This window comes from Miscanthus floridulus, chromosome 2, assembly GCF_019320115.1.
Source record: "Miscanthus floridulus cultivar M001 chromosome 2, ASM1932011v1, whole genome shotgun sequence".
Classification (NCBI taxonomy): Eukaryota; Viridiplantae; Streptophyta; class Magnoliopsida; order Poales; family Poaceae; genus Miscanthus; species Miscanthus floridulus.
The window spans coordinates 2,541,084-2,564,797 of NC_089581.1; the positions used below are offsets into that span (position 1 = coordinate 2,541,084).

Here is a 23,714-nt window from a genome sequence, read left to right on the forward strand (position 1 = left end):
CAGGGGCTTGTTTAGTTGGCGAAATTTTTAACGAAATGATACTGCAGCACTTTCGTTGTTATTTGATAATTAGTATCTAATCATAGTCTAATTAGACTTAAAAGATTCGTCTCGTGAATTTTGTCTAAACTGTGTAATTAGTTTTATTTTTTATTTATATTTAATGCTTTATACATGCGTCCAAAGATTTGATGTGACGAGGGATCTTGAAAAATTTTGCTAGGCAGGAAGAGCCCTGACTTTGGGGCACCTCATCAGTCATCATGGATGAGGATGACAGCCAGAGACTACCGCCCTGTTTGTTTGGGCTTGTTTGGCTTATAAGCCATGGCTGAAAGTACTGTTAATTGATTTGATATAAGAGAAAAATATTATTCGTTGGTTGATAAGCTATGGCTTATAAACCAAATACGACTAAGCGAACAGGCTGTACACTACTTTGAGGCAGGGGCAGGATCATGGATGCATCATGTATGCCAGACCATGAGACACAGACCCCTGTGGGCTGTGGCTGCACTACATTAATGGTGTGTTTAGTTCGTGAAATTTAGAAATTTGGTTACTGTAGCACTTTCGTTTTTATTTTGCAATTAGTGTTCAATCACGGACTAATTAGGTTCAAAACGTTCGTCTCGCAATTTCCAACCAAACTGTGCAATTAGTTTTTTTCGTCTACATTTAATACTCCATGCACGTATCGTAAGATTCGATGTGATGACTACTGTAGCACTTTTTGGTAAACTTTTGGGAACTAAACGAGCACTAAATTCTAGAGCTACATGACCAGCAATGGTATCTAACCCATGCCACGTGTACAGATCAAATATTTCAACTATGTGACTGTAGCTTGAAGATGACTGCTGCCTTTTTTTTCAAAAAAAAAAGATGACTGCTGGTAAACTGGTCAACGGTCAACATGCAAAGACTCTGGCTTTCAGCAGCAGAGCCTGAGCACAGTTTGCAAACCAAGCCGTCGTCGTCTAACCGTGGCGTTAACCCTGGAGCTGAGAGCGCCGTCAGCATGATGGCATCGGAGGGAGTAAAGGCGACAGACAGGTGCGAGCCGTGCGGGACGGGAGTGAGCAGTGAGCAGTGAGCAATGACCACCGCGCCAGATCAGGCCACCACTCACGGTTCTGTCGGTTGACGAAATTCGGTTACCAGAAAATACGAACCGATGGCTTCCAAAAAATTTTAGAAACCGAGCATTTCGGTTCTCGGTTATTTTGGTTCGGTTCCGATTCTAACCGAACTAACCGAATTTTTTCAAAAGACCTCAAGACAATAATAAATATACTTGTTCTGAGGCAAATTTATGCAACACTATATTCATTTTTAATAATAATAATATATAAGAAAACAATAGCAATATAGTAACACAAATATATAGCAATTCAAATATAAAACATTAGACATAAACTAAACATAATCCTACAAAATACAAGTAAGTGAAGTATAATTCATGTAATTCGGTTCTTTCGGTTAATTCGGTTAACCGATAGTAGGAACCGAATTTTCTTCGGTTATTTCGGTTCTTCAATATTAGGAACCGAATTAGGAACCAAAATTTTCGGTTTCGATTAATTTAGTTTCGGTTCTAATTATTTCGGTTCGGTTTCGGTTCTCGGTTATTTTTGTCCGGGGTTAGCCACCACCCACCGCATTCAGGAGCAACAGCAACAGCAGCGAAGGAGGGGAAGCGGGCAGCGAACGACGACGAAGCAGTGGCAGCAGCAGCGAGAACCCGACGCCGTGGTCAAACACGACCCCCGCCTTTTCACTCCTCCTTCCTCGTCCTCTCTCTCCCTCTTTCTCTCTCTTCTCAGCAGTCTCGTCTCGTCTTCCTCCTCCTCTCTTATTGGCCGCATCTTTGTTTTTTTTTTCCTCTCTATATTTTTCTCCTGTTGTTGAACGCGGCGGTTCTTGCTCCAAATCCAGGCGGGGGGGAAGGGGGAGGCGTCGCCCTGAGCCGCCTTTCGCAGCTGTTCCTGTGACCTTCTCCGACGAAATGGCCGTAAGTTCTTGCTCCCCCCCCCAATTCGAGTGGCGGTTTCCGAGGTGGGTCTTGTCACCTTGGCTTGCTCCTTGCTTGATTGGTTCTGGGAGGAAACGGCAGCAGGCTCATCTCGGGCGCTGATCCATTCCTGCCTGGCTTCAGCATGTGGGGTTTCTTGGAATTGCCTTCGACTGGCAGCGCAGCTTCGTCGTTTCCCTCTCTGCCCTTGCGAAACCCGGTGCGGCGGTGCTAGTCGTGCCTAGGTTGTCCTGTCTTTGCTTCGTGGTGGGGAGACAGATTGCATCTCTGCTGGAGCAATTTCCTGTTGCCTTCTTTTCTTTCCCTGTCCCCAAAAATGTACCAATCTGCAATCAGATTACTAGTTGTTTTGTCTTTTTCCTCGGTCATCAAGATCCGTTTAGAATGAGTATATATGCAGATACCAAGTTACTATGAGTTCGTGAGGATCAAAATTGTCTCCGGTTTAATATTGATCTTGTGCCCTCCATAATGATGTGGTTGATAGTTGATAGTAGTTAAAGGGGTGCCATGTCTGTGTAATGTGGGGTGGCACAGAGTCTGCCTATTGTTGGAGTTGTTCCAAATTCACTCCAGGATATAGGCCAGGCTTCTGACGGAGCGAAACGGAGTCTGAAGTCGGCCCATCAGGTCTTGCCCCTGTGCTCGGGGGGTGCGGGGGGCGGAGCCCCCGCGGTACGGTACGGTATATACATCCTTGCTAGGGTTTCGTGGAGACTTGATTCTCTGGTAAGCCGCCATAGGCGTGCAACCCAAAACTCTTGAGATAGTGAGATTGTTGCTGGCTGGTGCCCGTGGTTTTTCCCCTTCACATCGGAGGGGTTTTCCACGTTAAATCGTGTGTCTCCTCTGTAGCTTGATTCTTTACTTCATATTCTATACGTCGTTTGTAACACCTATCACTCTGTTTACCTATGTGTTTGGGATTTTCCCAATCTCAATCAATGACGGCTCCATGTTAGTATGTTTCCATTTGATTGTGTTAACCATTAGTCCATGACGCGTTGGAAAACTAGCAATGGATTGTTCTCCACTCGTCTGAAGCTATATTTAGGCACCGTTTGGATGCTGAAAATTTTGGCAAAATGACACTGTAGCATTTTCATTATTATTTGGCAATTAGTGTCCAATCATAGTCTAATTAGGCTTAAAAGATTCGTCTCGTGGATTTCGTCTAAACTGTGTAATTAGTTTTATTTTTTATTTATATTTAATGCTTCATGCATGCGTCCAAAGAATCGATGTGACGGGAAATCTTGAAAAATTTGGCGTTTTGGAGGGGAACTAAACAGGCCCTTAGTATTGTCCCTGGCTCCCTGCAGCCTTGATGGATCAATAGATTCTCTTAGTATGGAACTATGGTAGTGTGTACTTCACCTAATATTGTACTCAGTGTCAGATCAATTTGCCAGCCACTGTCTGATGTTATTTATTCTATTGTGCCAGCATCAAGGAGTGCCTAAATTTGGAAGCTGGGAGGACGAGGGTGATCACCTTTACACGCAGTATTTCGAAAATGCTCGTAAGGGTAAATCTCCAGGTAGATCTGCTAGTCAGAATGACCACAGTGGAGATCCGGAAGCACTCTCCAAGGACTCTGCCATCAGCTAAAGCTTCTCCCCTGAGGACTGGGTCGGACCCTGTGGTGCAAAAGCCCAAGGACGAAAGACGTGCCAACAGAGAAGATGATCTTCGTCGGCACGAGGCCCCTGCTCGAAGACCGTATGCTGAGTCAGCAACTCATAAGCACGGTGTTAATACCAGTTATGACAGTGCAACAAGAAAAACTGGCATGGAGAGATCGCCTCTGCATCCTCACCACCAAGCTAGAGTTGTAAACAAAGGAGGGGTTTCATCTCCTTCATGGGAGCGCAGGGGTTCATCCGAAGGACACCGTGGAATGGCGCCCACCACACCTGGAAGGTCCAAGATGAGACCAAGTGGCCGTGGAGATGAAACGGTATATTCTTGGTGTCTTTTAAGTAAAACATTATATATAACGCGCATATGATATATCGATACTTGAGTGTGAAGGGAACTGAAGCAATTAAGTTGAAACCGCATTTGAAATTCTTATAATCTGTATGATTTCTGAAGAGATGTACTGTTATTTCTTGCCCATACAGCCTGAGAGAGGATCAGCCGTGCCTAAGTTTGGAGAATGGGACGAGAAAGATCCATCCACAGGTGAAGGTTTCACCGACATATTTAACAAAGTGAGGGAGGAGAAACAGTCTGGCGATGCTCCTGTCATAACCAGTGACACAGGTTATAGCCGCTCCAATCAAGGCCACAAATACGAATCCTCAGTGAGTCCACTTCAGACATATTGGCATGCTGCTGGTTTAAACTATTCCTTCATCTAATATTCAGGTTAAAGCATTTATTTATTGTTTTGATTTTCCTTGCATTTTTTATGTCCTTCTGAAAACTAAAAATGGCTGCCAATTGATTTCAGAACACTAACCATCATAGCACCAAGTAGTGGAATCACTTAATTCAACTGCTTGACGCACCATTATTGGTTTTAGCGTTCATTGCCCCCATCCTTACTAAAGCAATAGCTGAAAATTGACCAAACTCCAGCAAAACATGGCACAGACTACAGATTCTAAGCTGAAAAATGGCAATATTAAGTATACTGATAGCATTGTTACCTTCTGTTAGCAATAAAGTTCAGTATCTATGCTAGTATTGACTACCCATTGCTTTTTGTTGCTCTGTTTAGTTCATACTTCCTAGTAATCACCCACTACAACACATCATTGTATTTCACAACTGACATGCAGCATTTGTTTGGTTTATATCTGAGGGATCTACTTTCTAGAATTTGAATATGTTGAATAAAACGTTATAATATGTTGAAAGAAACATTATAGGACTGTGTTGAATTCACTGTTCTGCTTCTTCCTTGCAGGGTTGCTCATGCTTCAGTTGGTTCAGAAACTGATGCTTCCTTGCAGGGTTGCTCATGCTTCAGTTGGTTCAGAAACTGATGCTTCCTTGGGGTTGCTCAAGCTTCAGTTGGTTCGGAAACTGATAGGTGTCGTTGAAGATTGGATGAACCAGTGCCGATAGTATCATTGTCACTTGAGTTGTGCCCCCGTTGTGTTGTCCCTGTAGACCTAAACGTTTTAAACTCGTTGCTCTTGTTCTTACACGTTCGTTTCAGAATTCGATGTTCAATTTACTTATCCAAATATATTTAATAGGAAAAAGAAGCCTGAAAACAACATCCTCTCGCAAGGATCTCTCTCTCTCTCTCTCTCTCTCTCCCCCTATGGTCGCTGCGATTTTTTCTTTATTACGGCCGGTAAATACTGTGGATATTTGAAGCCGCATATTAGTTGCTGGTCAAAAGAAAAAAAAATGTGGAATTTCTCAATTTCGCAGCCAAAACAGAATACTAGAATCAGAAAATTTGATAATACGTCATCTGAAATTACACGTTCTGTTGTGCACAAAAGTAACAAGAGGTAATGCCAATGGGGACAGGGCTTAAGAACAAACAAACACATGAACATGTAGCCGTGCAGTGAGCCCTGCAGCAGAGCTAAGTTTCACACGTGATAACTTGAGCAGACACGACCAAAGAAACTTGAGCATGCACGATCAAAGAATTGCAAGCAATTTGCAACAGTATCCTTGTATTTCACATGGAATCATGTATTGATACACATTCTCCAATTCTGGATTATATCTAGAGGTGACCATCCTAATAATAAAATGGAACGGCGACGATATCAAATTCAGTTCTCTATCTATGTATGCATCATAAGTACTTCAAACCAAAAGGACAACATCAGATACACCTACATGTTGAGAGATCTACGGGTGACAATAATATATATATATATATATACTGACAGCGTTCTTTACATCAAAACTGAATGTTCTCTTGTTTGTCTTTTGGGGCAACACACTGCCATAGAGCTCTGTAGGAATCAATTTCTCTTGCATCTATTCCTATCGCACGAAGGTTTCGTGCATACTCCTGCAAAATAATGCAACCAAAACAACATGTCAGAGGTGCCGTAACTTTATGATTATCTATAGTCACATATGCTGTCAAACCAAGCTGGTTGTTAATAAAAGCTTGGGTGCCAAATAAATGCAAAAGGAGAACATTGTTTAATTTAGATGCAAAGTGAACCTAGAAAGAGAATTTCTTATGGCCAGCACATAGCATCAGTATCATTTATGAGCACAAGGGCAGAAGGGCCAGACAGCAAACCTGAATATCAAGAAATAGCTGCATACAGATCTTGTCTGTATCAGATATGATGTTATCTGAGGCATCTGTACTAGCTCCTACTCGCCTTTGTGCACCTTGGCGCAGTCTTTGCAATGAAGACTCAGTTTTCCTTGCCTTCAGAATTGAAATAAATTGATCTAAGTAACTGGTGGGTCAAAAACAAATCTTCATAAGCAGCTAGGCAATCCTTACTCACCACAGTGACAACTTCAGAGACCAAGTCATAGTAAATTGCAGTAATATTATCAGTAGACCCTCGACACAACTTAGTTTTATCATCTTCTGATAGATAGTGTATACGCTCCCCTTCAAGAAACACCTACACGAACAAACAGAAATCTCAGAATAAAAGACTGTTTAGTGAAATAAGCATATCAAATTATTCTAACATCATCATAGGCATTGAAATAGAAATATGAAAAATAAAGGAGATCACAATCATGCAATATGATGCATTTAACAACAATAAGACTAAAATACTACATTGACCATAGAATAAATTTAAAATGTGCCCCATCACTTCCCTTGGGTTAATGAAAGCCCTGAGGGCCTAAATTGCAACTATATCATTTTTTTAGCAAGCATGCTAGTATAGAACATCCATGCGCTAGTTCAGCTGCTTTGCTTGAATTTAGATGAATAAAAATCATAAAACAAGGGTAAAACAGGAAGTTCATTGACCTTCAGTGGATGTAAAATTCCTGATACATATGGAGAATGCCTCACTGGAAGCTTACTCGTCATCCTATATGTCGCTGTTATTCCTTTCAGGTGCTTCAGGTCCTACAATCAATTAAAAAAATAGTTGGCCAGTTAAAGAACAGGAGGAATATAGTTTAAAACTCTCATTTAGAAAGAAAAAAAATGCTGATAAGTGCAACATTAGTCTAGGCAATATTTGATGCCTAAGTGTAAGATATGCATCTTTTCCATTTGGTTCTGTATCTTATGCATAGAAGGTAAAATTGGCTCATCACTAGCAAAATAACAAGAGCCCAAAACCCTTTTGTGATCTAGTTTGCAAGGGAGAAGTGATGAACTGCGGATAACTAAAAACATGCAGATAGTACCATCACAAGTTTACGGTGTCCTACTCACCTCATTAGACTTCTTAACTATGATTCCAATCATGACATTCATTATTGCAGGTAACACCCCCTTTAAAGGTTCGACAGCTTGCAGTATACATTGTTTCACAAGGTTAAGTACTTCAATGGGGCATGATCCTAGCAACTGATTCACATGTCCAATAAAGCTGCCTGATTCTGAAAGCTCACCAATTACAGCATGCACATCATGCATTATCTGTAAATCAATGAACAAAGACATTAGGATTCAAAAGAGAGAAAAGATCAACAAGCTATACTCTTATATGTCCCCATTGCTCAACACTGGATAACATTTTGAGTGTAACGAGAATTATGCCTTAGAAGTCAGAAACAGGAAAAGTGCACAAAGATTATGTAACATGGACTTGCCTCCACTCGTGCAACCAAACAAACAACAGGGACTTACTAAGAGCTTTTACTACCTCAGAGTTACCACAAATTGGGCTACAAAGTACAAACTGCAGTTATTTTTCCACTGAACCAACACCAGAACATGTCTGTCTAGTCAAAAGGTGGAAGCAGTGACTTCCTGCAGACTTACTGAGCACTTCTGAAGCAACTAGTCATCTTATAACTAACTTCAAAACTCCAGAAATTTCAAACTAAGCATACACTTAATAGAGAAATATAGAATGTTAATAAATAGGACAATAATACCCAAACTTTCAGTCATAAGCAGCTAGGTCCATAGTACAGGACGAAAACCACTAGATCCTATTGGTATATGATCTGAGTTCAGACATTACTACAGATGTGACTTACATATATGAAATCTTCTATAGGTATAGACAGCGCCCATTCAGCATCTGCAGGTGAATTTGGGCTCCCATCAGAAGCTTTACGTGCAGATAAACCAGATGAAAGCCATGTTGTATACCTTATCATACAGGAACATACACAATATATAAGTGTTTAATAAATCATGGAAACAAAAGTTGAAAAATATCTTTAGCAGTAGTTATACCTTGAAATAAGCTGCAAGGACAAACGAAGGAATTTATCACAGTGCGAGAATAAAAGAACCTCATCACTCCAACATGACTCCAAACTTTCTAAGAGCTTAATACTTTGCTTCAAGAGCAATGGCTTCCCTTGAGCCTCATTCGATCCAGTAGGACTAAAGGTGTTTGTAAGAGTAGAATCAAGGCCACCCGCAATTTCCTGAAATCTTGTATAAATGAGCAGGTAGAAGTCAAGTTTCGATTTCAGGAGAGCACCTCATAACATAATAGATATACATGTTTGTTCTTACCGCAATGAAAAGTAGACACCAACATTCCATTGCCGCATGAAATCTGTGTAAGCAGGCTCAGAGCGGAACTTCGTTACAGCAGACTTGGAGAGGCAGTAACCTGCGGAATAAAGATCCATCATGACCCTAAATACCCATATGAGCCTTTAAAAAATGTAGATATATTGGACTGTGGATCTTTTGTGAAACACAAGGATGAACAAAAGATACGGTGGAATCCAGTTCTGGTTCAACATTATTGGCAGAAAATAATCAAGTTGCAACATAAGAATACCTTCAAGAAAATCAAGAAATCCTAAACTTGCTTTGTAGTTCCTCAAGAATTCTTTAGGCTTTCCAGGAGAAAAGGCCCCAGGCTTGCCTTTCTGGATTGCAGAAAGGACTTCTTTGAGTATTGAATTACCCAAAAAATCAAAAACATGCAATCCAGAGTTTTCTGCACCAAAGGAAAATCAAGAATCTTAGATAATGCAGAAAGATGAGTCTATATTCATGCATGCTCCAATTCATGAAGTAATAATAGAATTTTTTGTAGAGCCAATGGTTACCAGATGAAGATATTTCCAATATAAATTTGCAATCTTTTTCTACACATTCTTTTATATGTCGATAATCATCTTCCAGTTCATCAGATGATGCCCCAGCAACAGCCCTCACATAATTTTGAGGGGCTATTTTCTGAATCAATGGAGACACCACTGTTGTACGGAAAAGCTCTTCGGCTGATGATGTATTGTCAATTGCAGCATAAGCACGCAAACAGTTGTATATAACTTTAGCATCACGGTGTTCCAGACCATCCACAAAGCAGCGCTCCAAACTACCATCAAGCAGTTTCGTAGCACCTTGGACCCTCTTCTCCATGTTCTCAATAAAAGGGAGGTTCTGTACTGCCATAATGTAACACAATAAGAATCATAAACATAAGTTGAAATAATATGTATATGATGCACTGGTTTGCAATACAATGAAACCTATACAAGTATGAAACTGCTATCTTAGTGGTTCAGCATAAGATTATCGAACAAAACTTGGTCAGATATTTCCTTAGTGTATTAATCCAAATCGAAAGCCACAAACTAGTTTGGGGATCTGAGTATGTGACTTCAGTGATGATACAATAAAACTAAACATACAGTGTGAAACAGAAAAAATCATCATGCACTGAGCACATTTTCCTCAAGGATTTTTCTCAGCAATTTAAGCAAAGAAAAAATATACTTTTATGTTAAAGGATCCCAAGGCCAACAGTATGCTGACACGAACCTGTGCATGACTGATGTAGAATTTAAGCCGGTTCATCTCGCTGGCAATTCTTTCTAAGAGAATGCTTTGTGTTTCTCTGACACCTGTCCCAGCCTCCCCATTTGGCGTTCCAGTGTCATGGTTAGGAACTTCAGCATTCAATGAATCTGATGGTGCAGTTGGTAGTTCCTTGATCAATTTCTCAACCTGGATAAGAAAAGAAGCATTTTGGAGCAATGACATCATACGGAGAACATAAGCTCATGAGTATATCATAAACTCGTTTTAACAAAAGCCTTGAATTAAGCAAATATATCAGTTGACCCGTCACTCCATCAGAGTAACTTCTTGAATTTTTTGCATCATTACACTTTACGGAAAAAATTCCTACACAATGTTATGCTGCCTGCATGATTACCAAACTACCATCCAAAGTCGTGAAACAGTCTTCCATATGACATTCCTTTTTGATACATATATGAATCTAAACTCAGGGTAATAAATCAATACGCAATTATTAAATAGGAATAGCTTAGAGCTTCCACCCCGACAACAATGGAAGCAGGCAGGTGGTCATATTCATAAGGTCTCTAATAACGATGATGAATCGAGAAATGCAGCAGCCCTAAGGGCTAAGGGCTAAGACAGTGTCCTAGCATGGAGCATTGCTCGTCCTCAGGAAATGTGACGCTAAATTGTGTCTTCAAAAATAACGAACTCTAACGATAAATGAAACTAGAAGAAAGGATTGGCGGGATAAGCCACATTACTAGCATTATATGTAATAAAACTATGAGCAGGCGCGAGACAGGAGACAGGAGAGGTGAAGTGTACCTTGGAGACGACGTGTGAGGTGTCGAGCAGTAGCTCCAGCAGCTCGCGCGCGGCGGTGGCGGCGGCCCGCTGCTCGAGTCCCGCCCGTAGCGCGGCGAGCGCGGCGGAGGCGCCGGCGCGGAAGGCGGCGACCTTGTCCCTGAGGTCGGCGAGCGGGGCGCGCATCCTTGCGGCGGCGGCGTCGACGCCCTTGAGGCGCGCGCTGAGTCCGACGAAGTCGGCGTAGTCGCGGTTGATGAGGCCGACGAGCTCGGCGCGGAGCGCGGCGAGGTGGGCGCGGAGCTCGGTGGCGAGGCTCTCGAGCGGGACGTAGGAGCGGAGCTCGGCGACGTAGGCGTCCGGGTCGAAGCCCGCGCGGAGGAAGGCGTCGGGCTTGAACCAGGGAGGGTGCGCCTCGATCGGCTCCCCGAAGAGGTCCGTGGCCGGGGGAGGGGTCGCCGCAGCGGCGGCGAGATCCGCCATGGAGGTGTGGCGGATCTGCGCGCGCGCGGTGGAGATCTAGACTAGGACTGGAGGAGGAGGAGCAGGGGAGTGCGAGGGAAGGCAGGCAAAGGGGACAGAGCGTTAACGACCCGACGGGTGAGTGGGTTTAGTGCGATTATTAGTGGGATGGGATTGTCGACTTGGTGGGCTTGGCCCATGCTACTGTGGGCTGCGATGCGCAGCCTCTACTAAATTGGCCCGTATACCTTTTTTTTTTTGCCTTCTTTGTATTTGAGGAGGAATGGATCCACAGCCCGTGAAGATGAAACTGCGGGTTAGTTCCTCCAGATGGGCCTGAAAGAGGTTGACCTGCTGCTGCTAAAGTGAGCAATGCCCTGTGCCGCCTGTTGCGCCCTCCAAATCTCCCCTCCCAGATGAAAGCAAGGGAAGGAGCAGTAGTGTGGGCATGGGCATCGCATTCGCATCGGCTTCAGTTCAGATCATTGGCACTGCAGCTGCAACAACAACGAGAAGCAGTGCTGTGCCAGACCGCTGGACAGTGGCAATAACCTGGAGATGCAAATGCAATAGAGTCGCCGCCCCCACCACAAGCACGGCCACCAGCTGACCTGACCAGACCAGCAGCAGCACTACTACACCGAGTGATATCTTGATAAATAAAAGAAGGCCAACAAAAAGTACATGCAATATCTTGACCGACAGATGACACGACAGTTTCCATGTGCCGGCGGCCGGGCAAGGGGCAGCCACCACGAGACCTCCCTTCCCTTCCCGTGCCCCTGCTCAGTCACCATTCATAACTGCTGCGTGCTTGCATTGTGTCCATCTCCATCTCATCTTGTCATTCTTGTGTATGGTTGGTACTGTACGTATGGGAGGAGGCCATGCTTCATTTGATGCATGCTTCCATTTCTTGGTTGTCAGTTTCGCACATGCATGGCATGGCACTACGGCAGGCCTAGTTGACCCTTTGCATCAAGCACGCACGCGTTTTTTTTTTACACAAAACAAAGCGGTAAAGCTTTATTATTGATCAAGAATAGTTACATCAAACTGAACAATAAAGCTAGGTGATCATCGTCCCAGATACAATAATTTTTTGAAATTATAGCCCGCCATGCCCGTCCATGAGCCACTTATTTAGTTTGCTTGCTGTAGTGCTCGATGGAGATTTTCTGAAACCCGAACCAGATTGCACTGCACTCATCATATATTGCAGCCACGGTTGGTTAGATTAACCCCGCCGTCCAAATCACCACCCAATGTAAGAGATGGTCACGCACGCACGCAGAAATCGTGAACCGCGTGCGTGCCTTAGACCTGGGCCGTCCTGGTTACAGGTTACGTACTGACCTAAATCGTGCATATATACTCCATCAAACAGGCAAAAAGGGATTATACGTACTCCTACTACACGGCCTGACTGCCTGCTTCGAGGAAGCGATCCAAGCCATGGTCGTCCTGTGTTACTTCATATAGTCGGGCAATGTACAAATTTGACACCGACCGATAACAGAAATGGTTTTGAAATTAAATAAAAACGAATAAACCCTGCTGGAATTAAAGAATCGATTAGCCTGTTCGGTTGGTTGGTTCGTATCGTTGCTGGTTCGTGAAGAAGTACTGCTGGCTGGTTTGTGTGGGAGAAAAATACTGTTCCGGCTGGAAATTTACGATCGTTTACGACAAGCCACGGCAAAACGAACAGGCTGTGACAGGGTACATATGTAGTACTTTCGTACCATACTATACACTAGTACAGTATCCGTGCTAACACCACGACTTTATTCTAGAGATACACATAAAATAACCAAACGACGATATTTTTTCATAGTTTAATTTTCACGCAATTATATATGACCATATATATAATCTGGAAAACACTTATACATAACAAGGCATAATAAAGTCATGTCTCGTCTCAATCATCTAATTTGCGATTTGCTAGTTGATTGCCCATGCATTGCTACGTGTAAGAAAAATGGACCCTAGGCCCATTTACTTTGGATGTTGGTGTTTGATGACCAACACAACCAAATTGGACTAATGAATTTGCAAGTAATTATTTTGTAGTTCAATAGGGTGTAAGACGTGACTTGGACGAAGACGACATGATGATCCAACGATCAACACCATAAGCAAGACTCTAAAAGTACAAGAGAAGACCTAAGATATCAAGCAAAGTCCAAGCACGAAAATGGGAACCAAGCCAGACGTAAGATCGCGAAGAAACGAGCTCGACAGAGGTGACCGAACGTGGCCCTATGAGGACCGGACGCGTCCGATCAGTTGCTCGGCAATAACAGTTACCGAACGCTGCAGGAAGCGATGTTGCACAACGCATGAGAGAAAGGGATAAGGCTCGATGGCACGTAATGTCTCAAGAGAAAAGGGACGGAAAAATAAAATAAAGTCGAGAAGCATATAAAAGAAGAAATGAGCAACAACTACGTATCAAAACTACCAATTGTTGCATAGTATAAATGTTGGTGAATAATAATATAGATATTATTATTGGTGTTTCTCATATGTGCTGTGTCACAATTGGTAGATGGTCAGGATGTATCAAACAAGAAAAATATGGATCCTAATGAAGCAGATGATTGTTTGCATATGAATGATTCACTCGATACAAACAATATTGATGGTATACTTATATCCCACCCAGTGATAAGAAGGATAAGAAAAAGACAAAAATAAATGGTACATACACGAAAAATGTTGTCTACAAAGATGTCCTCGCTTCGTGAAAAGGCATAACACTAGCTGTTTTACTGCACTGCTGTTCACATGTGCATCCTAAGTTCGATGAAATGCGTGCATGGAATGGCAAAAGGATAGAAACATCCATTTGCAACGTGAGTATTATCCTTTGTATATAATTTTCCTCTTTTCACCTACATACATTTTAACTGTATATGTCTATAAAAATTTAGCACGATAACTATGAAGTGATGAAGCACATCTTGCTACACCTACTCACATACACGGGGAACCAAAACACAGACAACATACCTGAAGGTGTACGAGATTATCTTCAAAACTATGTTAGTCTCACAAACAAAAAACAATAAATTGTTACTTATTTTTCCTCTGTCTGGGTGAAGTCAATAATATCATATTGGTTTCTTTATTTCAAAGAAATTAGTATGAATTATGTGTTTTAATGTTAATTATTTATGATGACATAAGATTCTACATATATTTCACTTGTGTGGTTGTATGTCATGAGATGTTTTACCCGTAGCAACGCACGAACACTCAACTAGTATAATTAGACGCCGGCCTTTTCTACTCCCCAGCATATATACACACAGAGACCGTGCCTGTGAAATTTTACACAATTTGACTGTGCATCGTATCCATGGGTAATTTAACTTTAAGGGTTTTATCTTCTACGAAACAAGATATAGAGCTGACATTTGATTAAGTAGTTGACTACTGGTAGTACTACTAAAACAAACTACTTACAAATACTTAATTTACTGGCAACTACTTACAAAACATCGACAAATATATAACTAAGTAAATATATATATATATATATATATATATATATATATATATATATATATATATATATGTTCGCTTATCTTATAATATATCTTTTCAGCTTGTTTTTTCAGCCGAAACAGTGTTTTCCTCTCGCAACAAATCAACCAGAACAATATTTCAACTTGTTTTTTCAGCGAAGCGAACGGGCCATATTTCTTCTCAACACACCTGACGAATATCAACCACAACCCGTTCCCACTAACCAACGCGCGGGCAGGTAGAGGTGGAGCCTTGCCCTGAAATAATACTATACTGTAATACATAGTATAGTATATTTCTTCTTCACAGAGGCAAAGCTTGTCCAGGCTAAGATTGCAATTCTTTTCACTAAAATCCCAATCAGAACTGCTCTAGCTCTATGACTCCCAGCTGTCCTGGTGGTATTTGCATGATGTAGCTAGGTAGCTAGGGCCATGTGCCAACAACTGCATGCAAACTCCCTTTAATCTTTCTTTTCTTTCTGGTGCAGCACCAAGTATAGTTACTAACTGATCCTAATTAAACCGTCTATTTCTGTTGCATTGCATCATGCCGCGTGTCACCTACTTCATGCTGCTTTGATACCAATCATTCGCTGTCAGTCTAGGTACAGAATGTATCGTCCGTCCAACTGGTACTGGTATGTAGTACTAGTATATACTAGTCCTTATCGAAGTTGCCAGCCTTGGACTATGGAGTATGCTAGTTTGGCTTGCTCACGTATATATGACCTAGTAATAAGAAAATAAAGAAAAGGAAACATGGAGAAGCAATAAAGCATACCGAACAAACAGCTGTAGTGCTTGCAGGTCAAAAGGCTGCTAGTTAGCATAGCATAGCATAGCCATGCCCATGCATGAGGCCCCTAGCTGCTTGCCTGCTTCCATTGGCCTGGGCCCTACACACATTCTTCCACTCTGTTTCTGGCCTTTCAACACAGACTACTATAGCACAATATCGTACCAGCAGCAGTTGTATTCCAGCGTGATTTACGGTGCAGGGTCAGCTGGTCCTACAAGGGCGCGCGACGCGGACGCGGACCGAACGGACGACCAAAGAAAGGCAAATCGCCGATTGCCGAAGCGGGTCAGAGTCCAACCCGACAGACCAACCCCGCCGGCCGCGCGGAAACCCCGTGGCCGTGGTTGGGGGCGGGATCATCCAAATGATACGGCGACGATGACCTGTCGCCTCGCCGGCACCGGGACGCGACATTTCTTTCCCTTTCGTTTCGTTTGACTACCACCCGTTCCGCACTTGGCCTGGCCCCACCTCGCAGTCCCAGTGCCTTGCGTGTTAAAAGGGCCTCGCCATCCCATCCCATCCCGTGTCCCCGCTCCCGTCCCTTGCGCGTTCCGTTCCTTGTTCCTCCGCATCCACCCCGCCCCACGTCTCGCTCTCGCCTCGCCACGGCAACGGGCAGCAGCAACAAACCCAGAAGAACCTGAACTGAACCCGCCGCACCACCAAGTAGGCAAGGGATCGATCGGCATCCCCCTCCGTCCGTCCCTCGTGAGCGAGGAGCGAGGATGAAGGGCGGCGACATGAGCAGCGTCAGCCCGCTGGTGTCCTTCGTGCTGGGCGCCGCCATGGCCACCGTCTGCGTCCTCTTCTTCATGTCCGCCACGCCCGCGCGCCGCCTCGTCGACATCGCCGCCTTCACCTCCTCCGCCGCCCCCGACAACTCCACCGCCGAGGACCTGCAGCGCCTCGCCGACGCGGCGGCGGCCGCCCTGGCCGCCACCGCCACCCCGGCGCCGGCTCCCGCGCCCGTCCAGGTACCTGCGCCGCCTTCTCTTCCCTTCCGTTCGCTTCCCGTAATTTCGTCCGCTGCTCCAGTTTCGACTCCTCGGTGATCAATCCTGGTTGCGTGCGGTTTTGTTTTACTATACTAAAGCAGTTGCGCTTGATCATCGGAGCGAGGGCTTCCTCCAAACACCAATCATTTCTGACGATATTTTTTTTGGGGATTGGGGGAGGGGGGATTGGGGAGGGGAGGGTTTGGAACCGATCAGTAGTTTCCTTCAATTTCATCGGTAGTTTGAGCGATCAGCTCACCATTCGCCAGAGAAATGCAGTTCAGTCATCTGATACGTGTACTTTCCTGCTCCTCTTCTCCTTCATCACTTCTGATTCCAACACAACACAAACAACAGGAACAGTACGAGCTCGTGAATGGAGTCGGTGCCCTGCTAGTTAATTTCTTCTTTTTTTAAAAAAAAAAAGAGGCATAACATGGATGAAGCAGAACAAGACCGGAGTCAGTCCAGGGGGGACGCAAATGCAACGTATCACCAACAACTGACGAACGAAGGATGGAATAGAAAAACCGAACACAAAAAAATAGACAGGATGGGAGAATCCCCTTTGAGCAAGTTACGTCGGCGGATGGCGACCGGGTAACAAAAGCGTGACTAGTTTATCAATATCTCCCAAAGCCTAAACTCCAAAAGCCAGAACCAGCCGGGCCGCCCTACACACCAGCTCACGTCTCGATGCTAATCCCTTCCTGCTTTCCTTGTTTTGTTTTGTTGATGACACAACCACTTTCCCGTGTCCCCATGAACTAAACTACTCCTACACTAGAGAGTATACTACCTTCCCGAATCCACGATTAAAAACCACCTCATCATCTGTTGTCTTCTCCACATGTTACCAGACGACAGGAAGTGGATACTGCTAGTGAATGACTCATCGCATGGGCATGGCTCTGTTGCTAACCCGGCACCATTCGCCGGAGATCACAACAGCTGCAGTCTGTACACGTACTCCCCCTGTAGGCTGTCTGGCCGTCGGTGTGTTCGGTCGGCCGGGTCATATTGGTTCGTAAAAAAGTATACCTGACTATTTATTTAAGAGAAAAATATTATTTCAGCTAGAAATTTACGACCAAACCATGCTCCGTGTATCCGCTGTCTGTCGGCAGGCATACGCTTTTACTGCTCGTCGTCGTCAACACCTCCACCAGATCACCACCGCCACCACCCACTGCTTCCCTGCCACGTCCACACGTGTCCGCCGCGGCGGTGCACGCGGCCTCGGGAACCGCCCCGTGATCGACGGCCCATGATTGGCGCTCACCCACGCGCCACTCCGCCCTGCCTGCCTGCCCCTGCCCCTGCCCTGCCCATCCTTGACGCTACGAGCGCAGGACACGATCACACGACGGCTATCACGCACGCGTTCATGTACCAGCACTACTGCACAGCGTTTCCCGAGCGACGTGCACGACCTATTTTTGTACCGGCATGTTCGCTATTGTTTTCTGGGTCGATAAGGTCGTTAGTGGTGGTTTTGTTGGCGGAGAAAAATATTGGTGGCTTACTAATAAACTTTGGTCAAAACCAACAAATGAATAAGCTGAATATGTGAAGTGGAGCGGCGCACATGTATATACAGCGGCACAACTACAGCAAGAGTAATGCTTCTCTTCACTTCCTTAAGTTGATGACATACTGTATATGAGTATATGCCGGTGGGACCGTTAGTATTCAGCGTCTTGTTTGTCTGGACTTGTTTGACTTATAAAACGTATTTTTTAGCTAACGAATATTATTTTTCTTTTACACTAAATTAGCCAACGATACTTTCAGTCATATTTTATTAACCAAACAAGGCCAACCCAACCGGGCGCAGAAATGGCATTGATTGATCGCCGTTGTATGTATAGATAATAATGTACGTACTCACCTTCACCGTATATTGTACCCAAATGCTACCGCATCGGATGCAGCTGTTCACCTAATGGCTGCTGGCACCGCGCCGCCCGTCGGCTGTTAACGAACAGGCAGCGCGGCCCCGTGTGCCCAACCACCATTGCTGCACCCCCGTTTTGGTCACCTGGCTTTATATTCACCTGCCAGCCAGATCACATGCATGACGGCGATGCAGCGCACAGCGCAGTCGCACCATCCAACTTTGGAACCGACTCGACTCCATTAGAGCCACTCCAGCGGTAGCCCTTAAATTAAAGTTCTCATTTTATATTTGGGAGCCTATCCCTATTTTTATTGGTCTAAATTTGTACTTCCACTCTAGCAGTAGCCCCAAAACGAAGGCCCCAAATCCATATTAGTAGACAATGACATAAGGGGCCCACTTGTCATTGGGTCAAATCTATCTTCTTCCTCTGAAATCCACCCCACATACCATGACGCGTGCAGATCGAGCACTCGCCTGTGCCGGCAGGGCTGCGAGGGCCGAGCTCGCGCGGCCAAGCAGAGGGTACCGAGCCCGCACGATGGAGTAGAGGGAGGCCCGCACGGCGGAGCAGAGAGGAGCAGCGGGCCCGTGCGCACACGGCGGCGGCGGAGGAGAAGGGGCCGACGCCGGGGAGGAAAGGTCGCGGACGCCATGGCAGGGGGCGCGCGCTCGAGCTTGCGCATGCCCGGGTGGAGGAGAAGGGGCGCGGCGCGAAGGGGAGGAGCCGACGAGCCCTCCGTCCCTGCCTTCCATGGATCTGGTCGCGCGGAGCTCGTCGGAGGAAGCCACCGGAGGGAGAGTTGCAGCGCCCACACGGATGGGGCCGGGTTGTTGGCCCAACCAAAATAGGGTCTGGTGAGAGGATTTGAGTGCTCATACAAATTTGGGGTCCGTAGTTGGGGTCCTGCTGGAGTTGGATTTTTGACGTGAGCCCGCATATTTAGCTATGGGGGCTCAAGTAGGGGCGTTGCTCTTAGTAGTACATCATGCATAATAGTCACAAAATTTACATCATGCATAATAGTCACAGAATTAATCATCAAACAAGATTGACTGATTTGCAACGAGACTACATTCTATTCCTGACCAACTGATGATTTTATAATCAAAACAATGCATTTGCAGGCCCCATCGCCGTGGGGCGACCTGGAGGAGGTTCTGGCGCGCGCGGCGACCAAGGACCGGACGGTGATCATGACGCAGATCAACGCGGCGTGGACGCGCCCGGGCTCCCTGCTCGACCTCTTCTTCGAGAGCTTCCGCACCGGGGAGGGCGGCGTGGCGCGCCTCCTGGACCACCTCGTCATCGTCACCATGGACCCCGCCGCCTACGAGGGCTGCAAGCCCGTCCACCGACACTGCTACTTCCTCCGCACCTCCAACGGCGTCGACTACCGCTCCGAGAAGATGTTCATGAGCAAGGACTACCTCGAGATGATGTGGGGGCGCAACCGCTTCCAGCAGACGGTGCTCGAGCTCGGCTACAACTTCCTCTTCACGGTAGTAAAATCGTTAGTACTAGCTTTATTACGGATGATTGACGAAGAAGAAAATAGTAGTAAAATCACATATATGGCTATAATATGGTTGCGTTTGTTGCTGGGTGCAGGACGTGGACGTGATGTGGTTCCGTGACCCGTTCCGTCACATCTCGATGGCGGCGGACATCGCCATCTCCACCGACGTGTACATCGGCGACCCTTACAGCCTGCGCAACTTCCCCAACGGCGGCTTCCTCTTCGTGCGGTCGTCGGCCAGGACCATCGACTTCTACAGGGCGTGGCAGCAGGGCCGGTGGCGCTTCTTCGGGAAGCACGAGCAGGACGTGTTCAACCTCATCAAGCACGAGATGGCGCCCAAGCTGGACCTCGCCATCCAGTTCCTCGACACCGCCTACATCAGCGGCTTCTGCCAGCTCAGCAAGGACCTCAACAAGATCTGCACCCTCCACGCCAACTGCTGCGTCGGCCTCGGCGCCAAGCTCCACGACCTGCGCGGGGTGCTCGACGTCTGGAGGAACTACACCGCCGGCACACCCGACGAGCGCCGCGCAGGCAAGTTCCAGTGGAAGCTCCCGGGCATCTGCATCCACTGAGGATCTTCCTCATCGAGGTGAGCACCCGGCGAACGGCGAGCCCGGCAGCGGCATCATCAATCACCTGCGATGCTGCACGGTGGCGGTGGCTGCCTCCCCGTGCCCCGTGCCCCGTGCATTCTTTCTCTGGCTCTTGGTTCTTGGCGTGAAATTTCAGGAGATTGCATTGAGGGGTAGGTTCCATTCTTTTGATTCGTCATCAGCAAAGGTTATACTAGTAGGTAGCTAGAATTCAGGAAACATCGTTAAGTTATACTGCTCCGTACGTATGTATGCACACAGCACATCTTATACTATGTATCTAATATCGTTGATCTGCACCTGCAAATCGAGATGGATGAAGAATGCCACAGGCAGCGCCCATTTATCGCCAACAGACTCGTTCCCACGCGTTGCCTCTTCGATTCAGAGCAAATTTTCAGATGTTGAACTAGCCTTGCTGCTACTACACTACGTGATCAGGATGCAGACCATATTCAGAGCAAATTTTAACATTCTCTGGGCTGGGCAACATGAGATCAGGATGCAGCCAGGTGCTTAGCTAGTTAACAACCGCAACAGAGCTCGAGAGCCGTTGCGAATTCGCATGGGCCACAACTGCACCTGGTATATATATATGGGCTGGTCGGCGGCAGCTACTGGCAAAGTGGCAAAGCTATTTATAGGCTGTGTGTGCTTCCTTTTTCGCTCGCTTAATAAAGGCCCATGTTTTGGGTGCTGGGCCAAAACTTATAGCCTGTTAGTACATATGGGCTGGTCGGCGGCAGCTACTGGCAAAGTGGCAAAGCTATATATAGGAACAAAATAAAAAGACATTTGTCCATTAGTAATAAAGAAGAATAAAGATTTTATAATCTCGAAAGAGGCCAAATATAAAAAATAGCCTGTTAGTACATGGTGTCATGGTGGTATGTATATGGTATCAACCTTATGTATTGGTGTATGTATATGGTATCGCTCTCGTAGGAAATGGGCTTGAAAAGTAATCAAGGACAGTATGTAGGCTTACCAACGATCACCTAACCCAAATTATTGTGACGTTAGCATCCATCCAGCAATAATCCTAGTGGCATTTTCATGGAACGGTAGTGTAGAGTATACGTGGATTGGATCCAGATCCGGTGGGAGTGGATCGGAGAAGCCCTAAGGACCATGGCACTATGGCAGGCTTAGCTCAGCTTCACCTCCAGTCCAGAGTAGGAGTACGACCCCCACCTTAATTAGCTGCAATAGTGCTTTTGCAAAGAGCATCAGCTGCCTCACTGTTACCTGGAGTTCATGACTGGATCCATGTTCCTTGTACTGTATCACAACACTCTGGCTCTCACAGGTCCCTAATGTCTGGAACTGGAAGAGATAAAGCAGTACGTACAGCGTCTGAATTCCGGTGATATCAATCAAAATTTCAGTAGTTGCTGTGTTCCGTTCCACACAGACGCAGCTCCAGGCCCGGGGGACGGTTTTCATTTCATCCGTTGGAATATAATGGACCCAGACCAGACGGCACGCGCCGGTGAACGATGGAGACGATGACGACGACTCTCGTAGCACAGGACAACCAGGTGCACAGGATCGGAGTCCGTATGATGGAATGGGAACACAGTGGTCACCCTGACCCTTACGGCGAATGAAACTGACGAGTCGTTCGTGTCTAGCGGGATCGGACGTTGTAGCCCTTGGCCCTTGCTCACCGCCACGCGCGCCTGGTCTAATTGGCCAACCAACCAGCGACGCTGACGCCAGCAGCATGCAAAGAATAATGGGCTGCAGCAGCAGCAGTTGCTTTGTGGATGCGATCCGTCAACCACGGAGGCGGATAGATAGATGTACACTCGTAGCCTTGTATACTCCCTCCGTCCCGGAGACTGAGCTGTCATGGTTAAATTTTCTTAACTTTAATTAGGTATGTGATTTTGTGATTTGTGATCTTTTAGAGGTAGAAGAAGGCTAGAATCTATTGGATCTTAATTCTATAGTGTAAAAAAATTCATGTGTTGAAACGGTTAAGAAACATGACATATCTTCTTGTATACGTACTCACATGTAACACGGCATATGACCGTGATCGTGTTGGCTGTAGTTCAGTTAGGATAGAATCAGGTTGTTAGATCTATAGATGAGATCATTATCTTCCCAACTAACTACCTTGTATTCCAAGTCTTGTAACAACTATATATACATCAACACGGATACGTGACAAGCCAAGATAGGCAGTCACGGTTGTCATCTCGTCTTACATGGTATCAGAGGCAGAGGTCTCGAGTTCGAATCCTGGTTAGCGCAATTAAATAAAATAATTGTTGCTCGCTCCTATTCCACGTCTGAGGCCTGAGAGAGCCTCCACGTGAGGGGAAGTGTTGGAATATAAGTGAATTGACCCCCTCTTTCCATCAGCTTAAGCTTTTGGGTTAAATTGGTCGGTGCATGCAACTTAACATGGTAATCAGAGCTACTCTTCCATAGATACATCTAGCCATGGCGTCGTCTTCATCCTCCTCCAACCACTCCCACCATTCGACGTTTGGGCCCTCAATCTCCGAGAAGCTCACTCGTGACAACTTCCTCCTATGGAAGGCGCAGATCATGCTCGGCATCCGCGCGGTGCAATTTGAAGGATACCTGGATGGATCCAAAGTTGCTCCGGCGATGACCATCGAGCTTGTTAAGGAGGAGGACAAGACCAAGTTCACCGCCATCAACCCTGAGTATGAGAAGTGGGTCAAGGATGACCAGCTGCTCCTCGCCCACATCAACAACTCTCTCTCAAGGGAGGTCCTCGCGCAGGTGGCGACCAAGACCACCACGACGACCGTATGGACGGCGCTCGGGAACATGTTCTCGGCCCAGTCATAGGCGCGTGACCAATCTGCGCATGCAACTTGCGAATTGCAAGAAGGGCAGCCAGTCTGCTGCTGCCTACTATGCCAAGGTCAAGGCGATCGGTGATGAACTCGCCGCCACCGGGAAGCCAGTTGGGGACGATGAACTGGTGACGTTCATCCTCGCTGGCCTTGACTTCGACTACAATCCGCTCGTGTCCTCCGTCTTGGGGCGCACAGAGCCTATCACGCTGAGTGATCTCTACGCCCAGATCCTCGCCTACGACATGCGTCTTCAGATGCTCCAGGACAACAGCAACCACGACCACAACTCCGTCGTCAATGCAGCATCTCATGGTCGCGGGGGTCCTCATGGTCGTGGTCGTGGGG

General features: G+C 45.9%; 2 protein-coding genes, 1 non-coding gene and 1 pseudogene across 3 annotated transcripts; 3 read left to right on the forward strand and 1 right to left on the reverse strand.

Annotated features, from left to right (window-relative positions):
* Positions 1 to 1,717: 1,717 nt before the first annotated feature.
* On the forward strand, positions 1,718 to 5,255 carry LOC136537635 (RPM1-interacting protein 4-like; annotated as a pseudogene).
* Positions 5,256 to 5,665: 410 nt separating this feature from the next.
* Positions 5,666 to 11,288, reverse strand: LOC136537636 (conserved oligomeric Golgi complex subunit 2-like). The gene is made up of 12 exons (XM_066529588.1): positions 10,731 to 11,288; positions 9,918 to 10,103; positions 9,200 to 9,536; positions 8,926 to 9,087; positions 8,652 to 8,751; positions 8,364 to 8,567; positions 8,162 to 8,276; positions 7,389 to 7,595; positions 6,972 to 7,073; positions 6,487 to 6,609; positions 6,270 to 6,404; positions 5,666 to 6,029 (listed from the first exon to the last, which is right to left on the reverse strand). The coding sequence occupies exons 1-12, from the start codon at positions 11,190 to 11,192 to the stop codon at positions 5,916 to 5,918; spliced, it is 2,247 nt and encodes a 748-aa protein (XP_066385685.1). The 5' UTR covers positions 11,193 to 11,288; the 3' UTR covers positions 5,666 to 5,915.
* Positions 11,289 to 16,041: 4,753 nt separating this feature from the next.
* On the forward strand, positions 16,042 to 20,825 carry LOC136514968 (uncharacterized protein At4g15970-like). The gene is made up of 3 exons (XM_066508668.1): positions 16,042 to 16,486; positions 19,536 to 19,910; positions 20,020 to 20,825. Exons 1-3 carry the CDS (start codon positions 16,238 to 16,240, stop codon positions 20,503 to 20,505), a joined length of 1,110 nt encoding a protein of 369 aa, XP_066364765.1. The 5' UTR covers positions 16,042 to 16,237; the 3' UTR covers positions 20,506 to 20,825.
* A 2,648-nt stretch (positions 20,826 to 23,473) lies between these two features.
* Positions 23,474 to 23,612, forward strand: LOC136541050 (small nucleolar RNA Z247). The gene has a single exon (XR_010780156.1). It is a non-coding gene; the product is annotated as a small nucleolar RNA Z247 (small nucleolar RNA).
* The last annotated feature ends 102 nt before the right edge of the window (positions 23,613 to 23,714 follow it).

Coding starts and splice junctions, on each gene's coding strand:
- LOC136514968 (XM_066508668.1), top strand. CDS start 16,238: ATGAAGGGCGGCGACATGAGCAGCGTCAGCCCGCTGGTGTCCTTCGTG. Junction 16,487..19,535: donor CGGCTCCCGCGCCCGTCCAG/GTACCTGCGCCG, acceptor ATGCATTTGCAG/GCCCCATCGCCGTGGGGCGA. Junction 19,911..20,019: donor GCTACAACTTCCTCTTCACG/GTAGTAAAATCG, acceptor TGCTGGGTGCAG/GACGTGGACGTGATGTGGTT.
- LOC136537636 (XM_066529588.1), bottom strand. CDS start 11,192: ATGGCGGATCTCGCCGCCGCTGCGGCGACCCCTCCCCCGGCCACGGAC. Junction 8,277..8,363: donor TCCTTGCAGCTTATTTCAAG/GTATAACTACTG, acceptor CTGTATGATAAG/GTATACAACATGGCTTTCAT. Junction 6,610..6,971: donor GAATTTTACATCCACTGAAG/GTCAATGAACTT, acceptor TTGTTCGTGTAG/GTGTTTCTTGAAGGGGAGCG.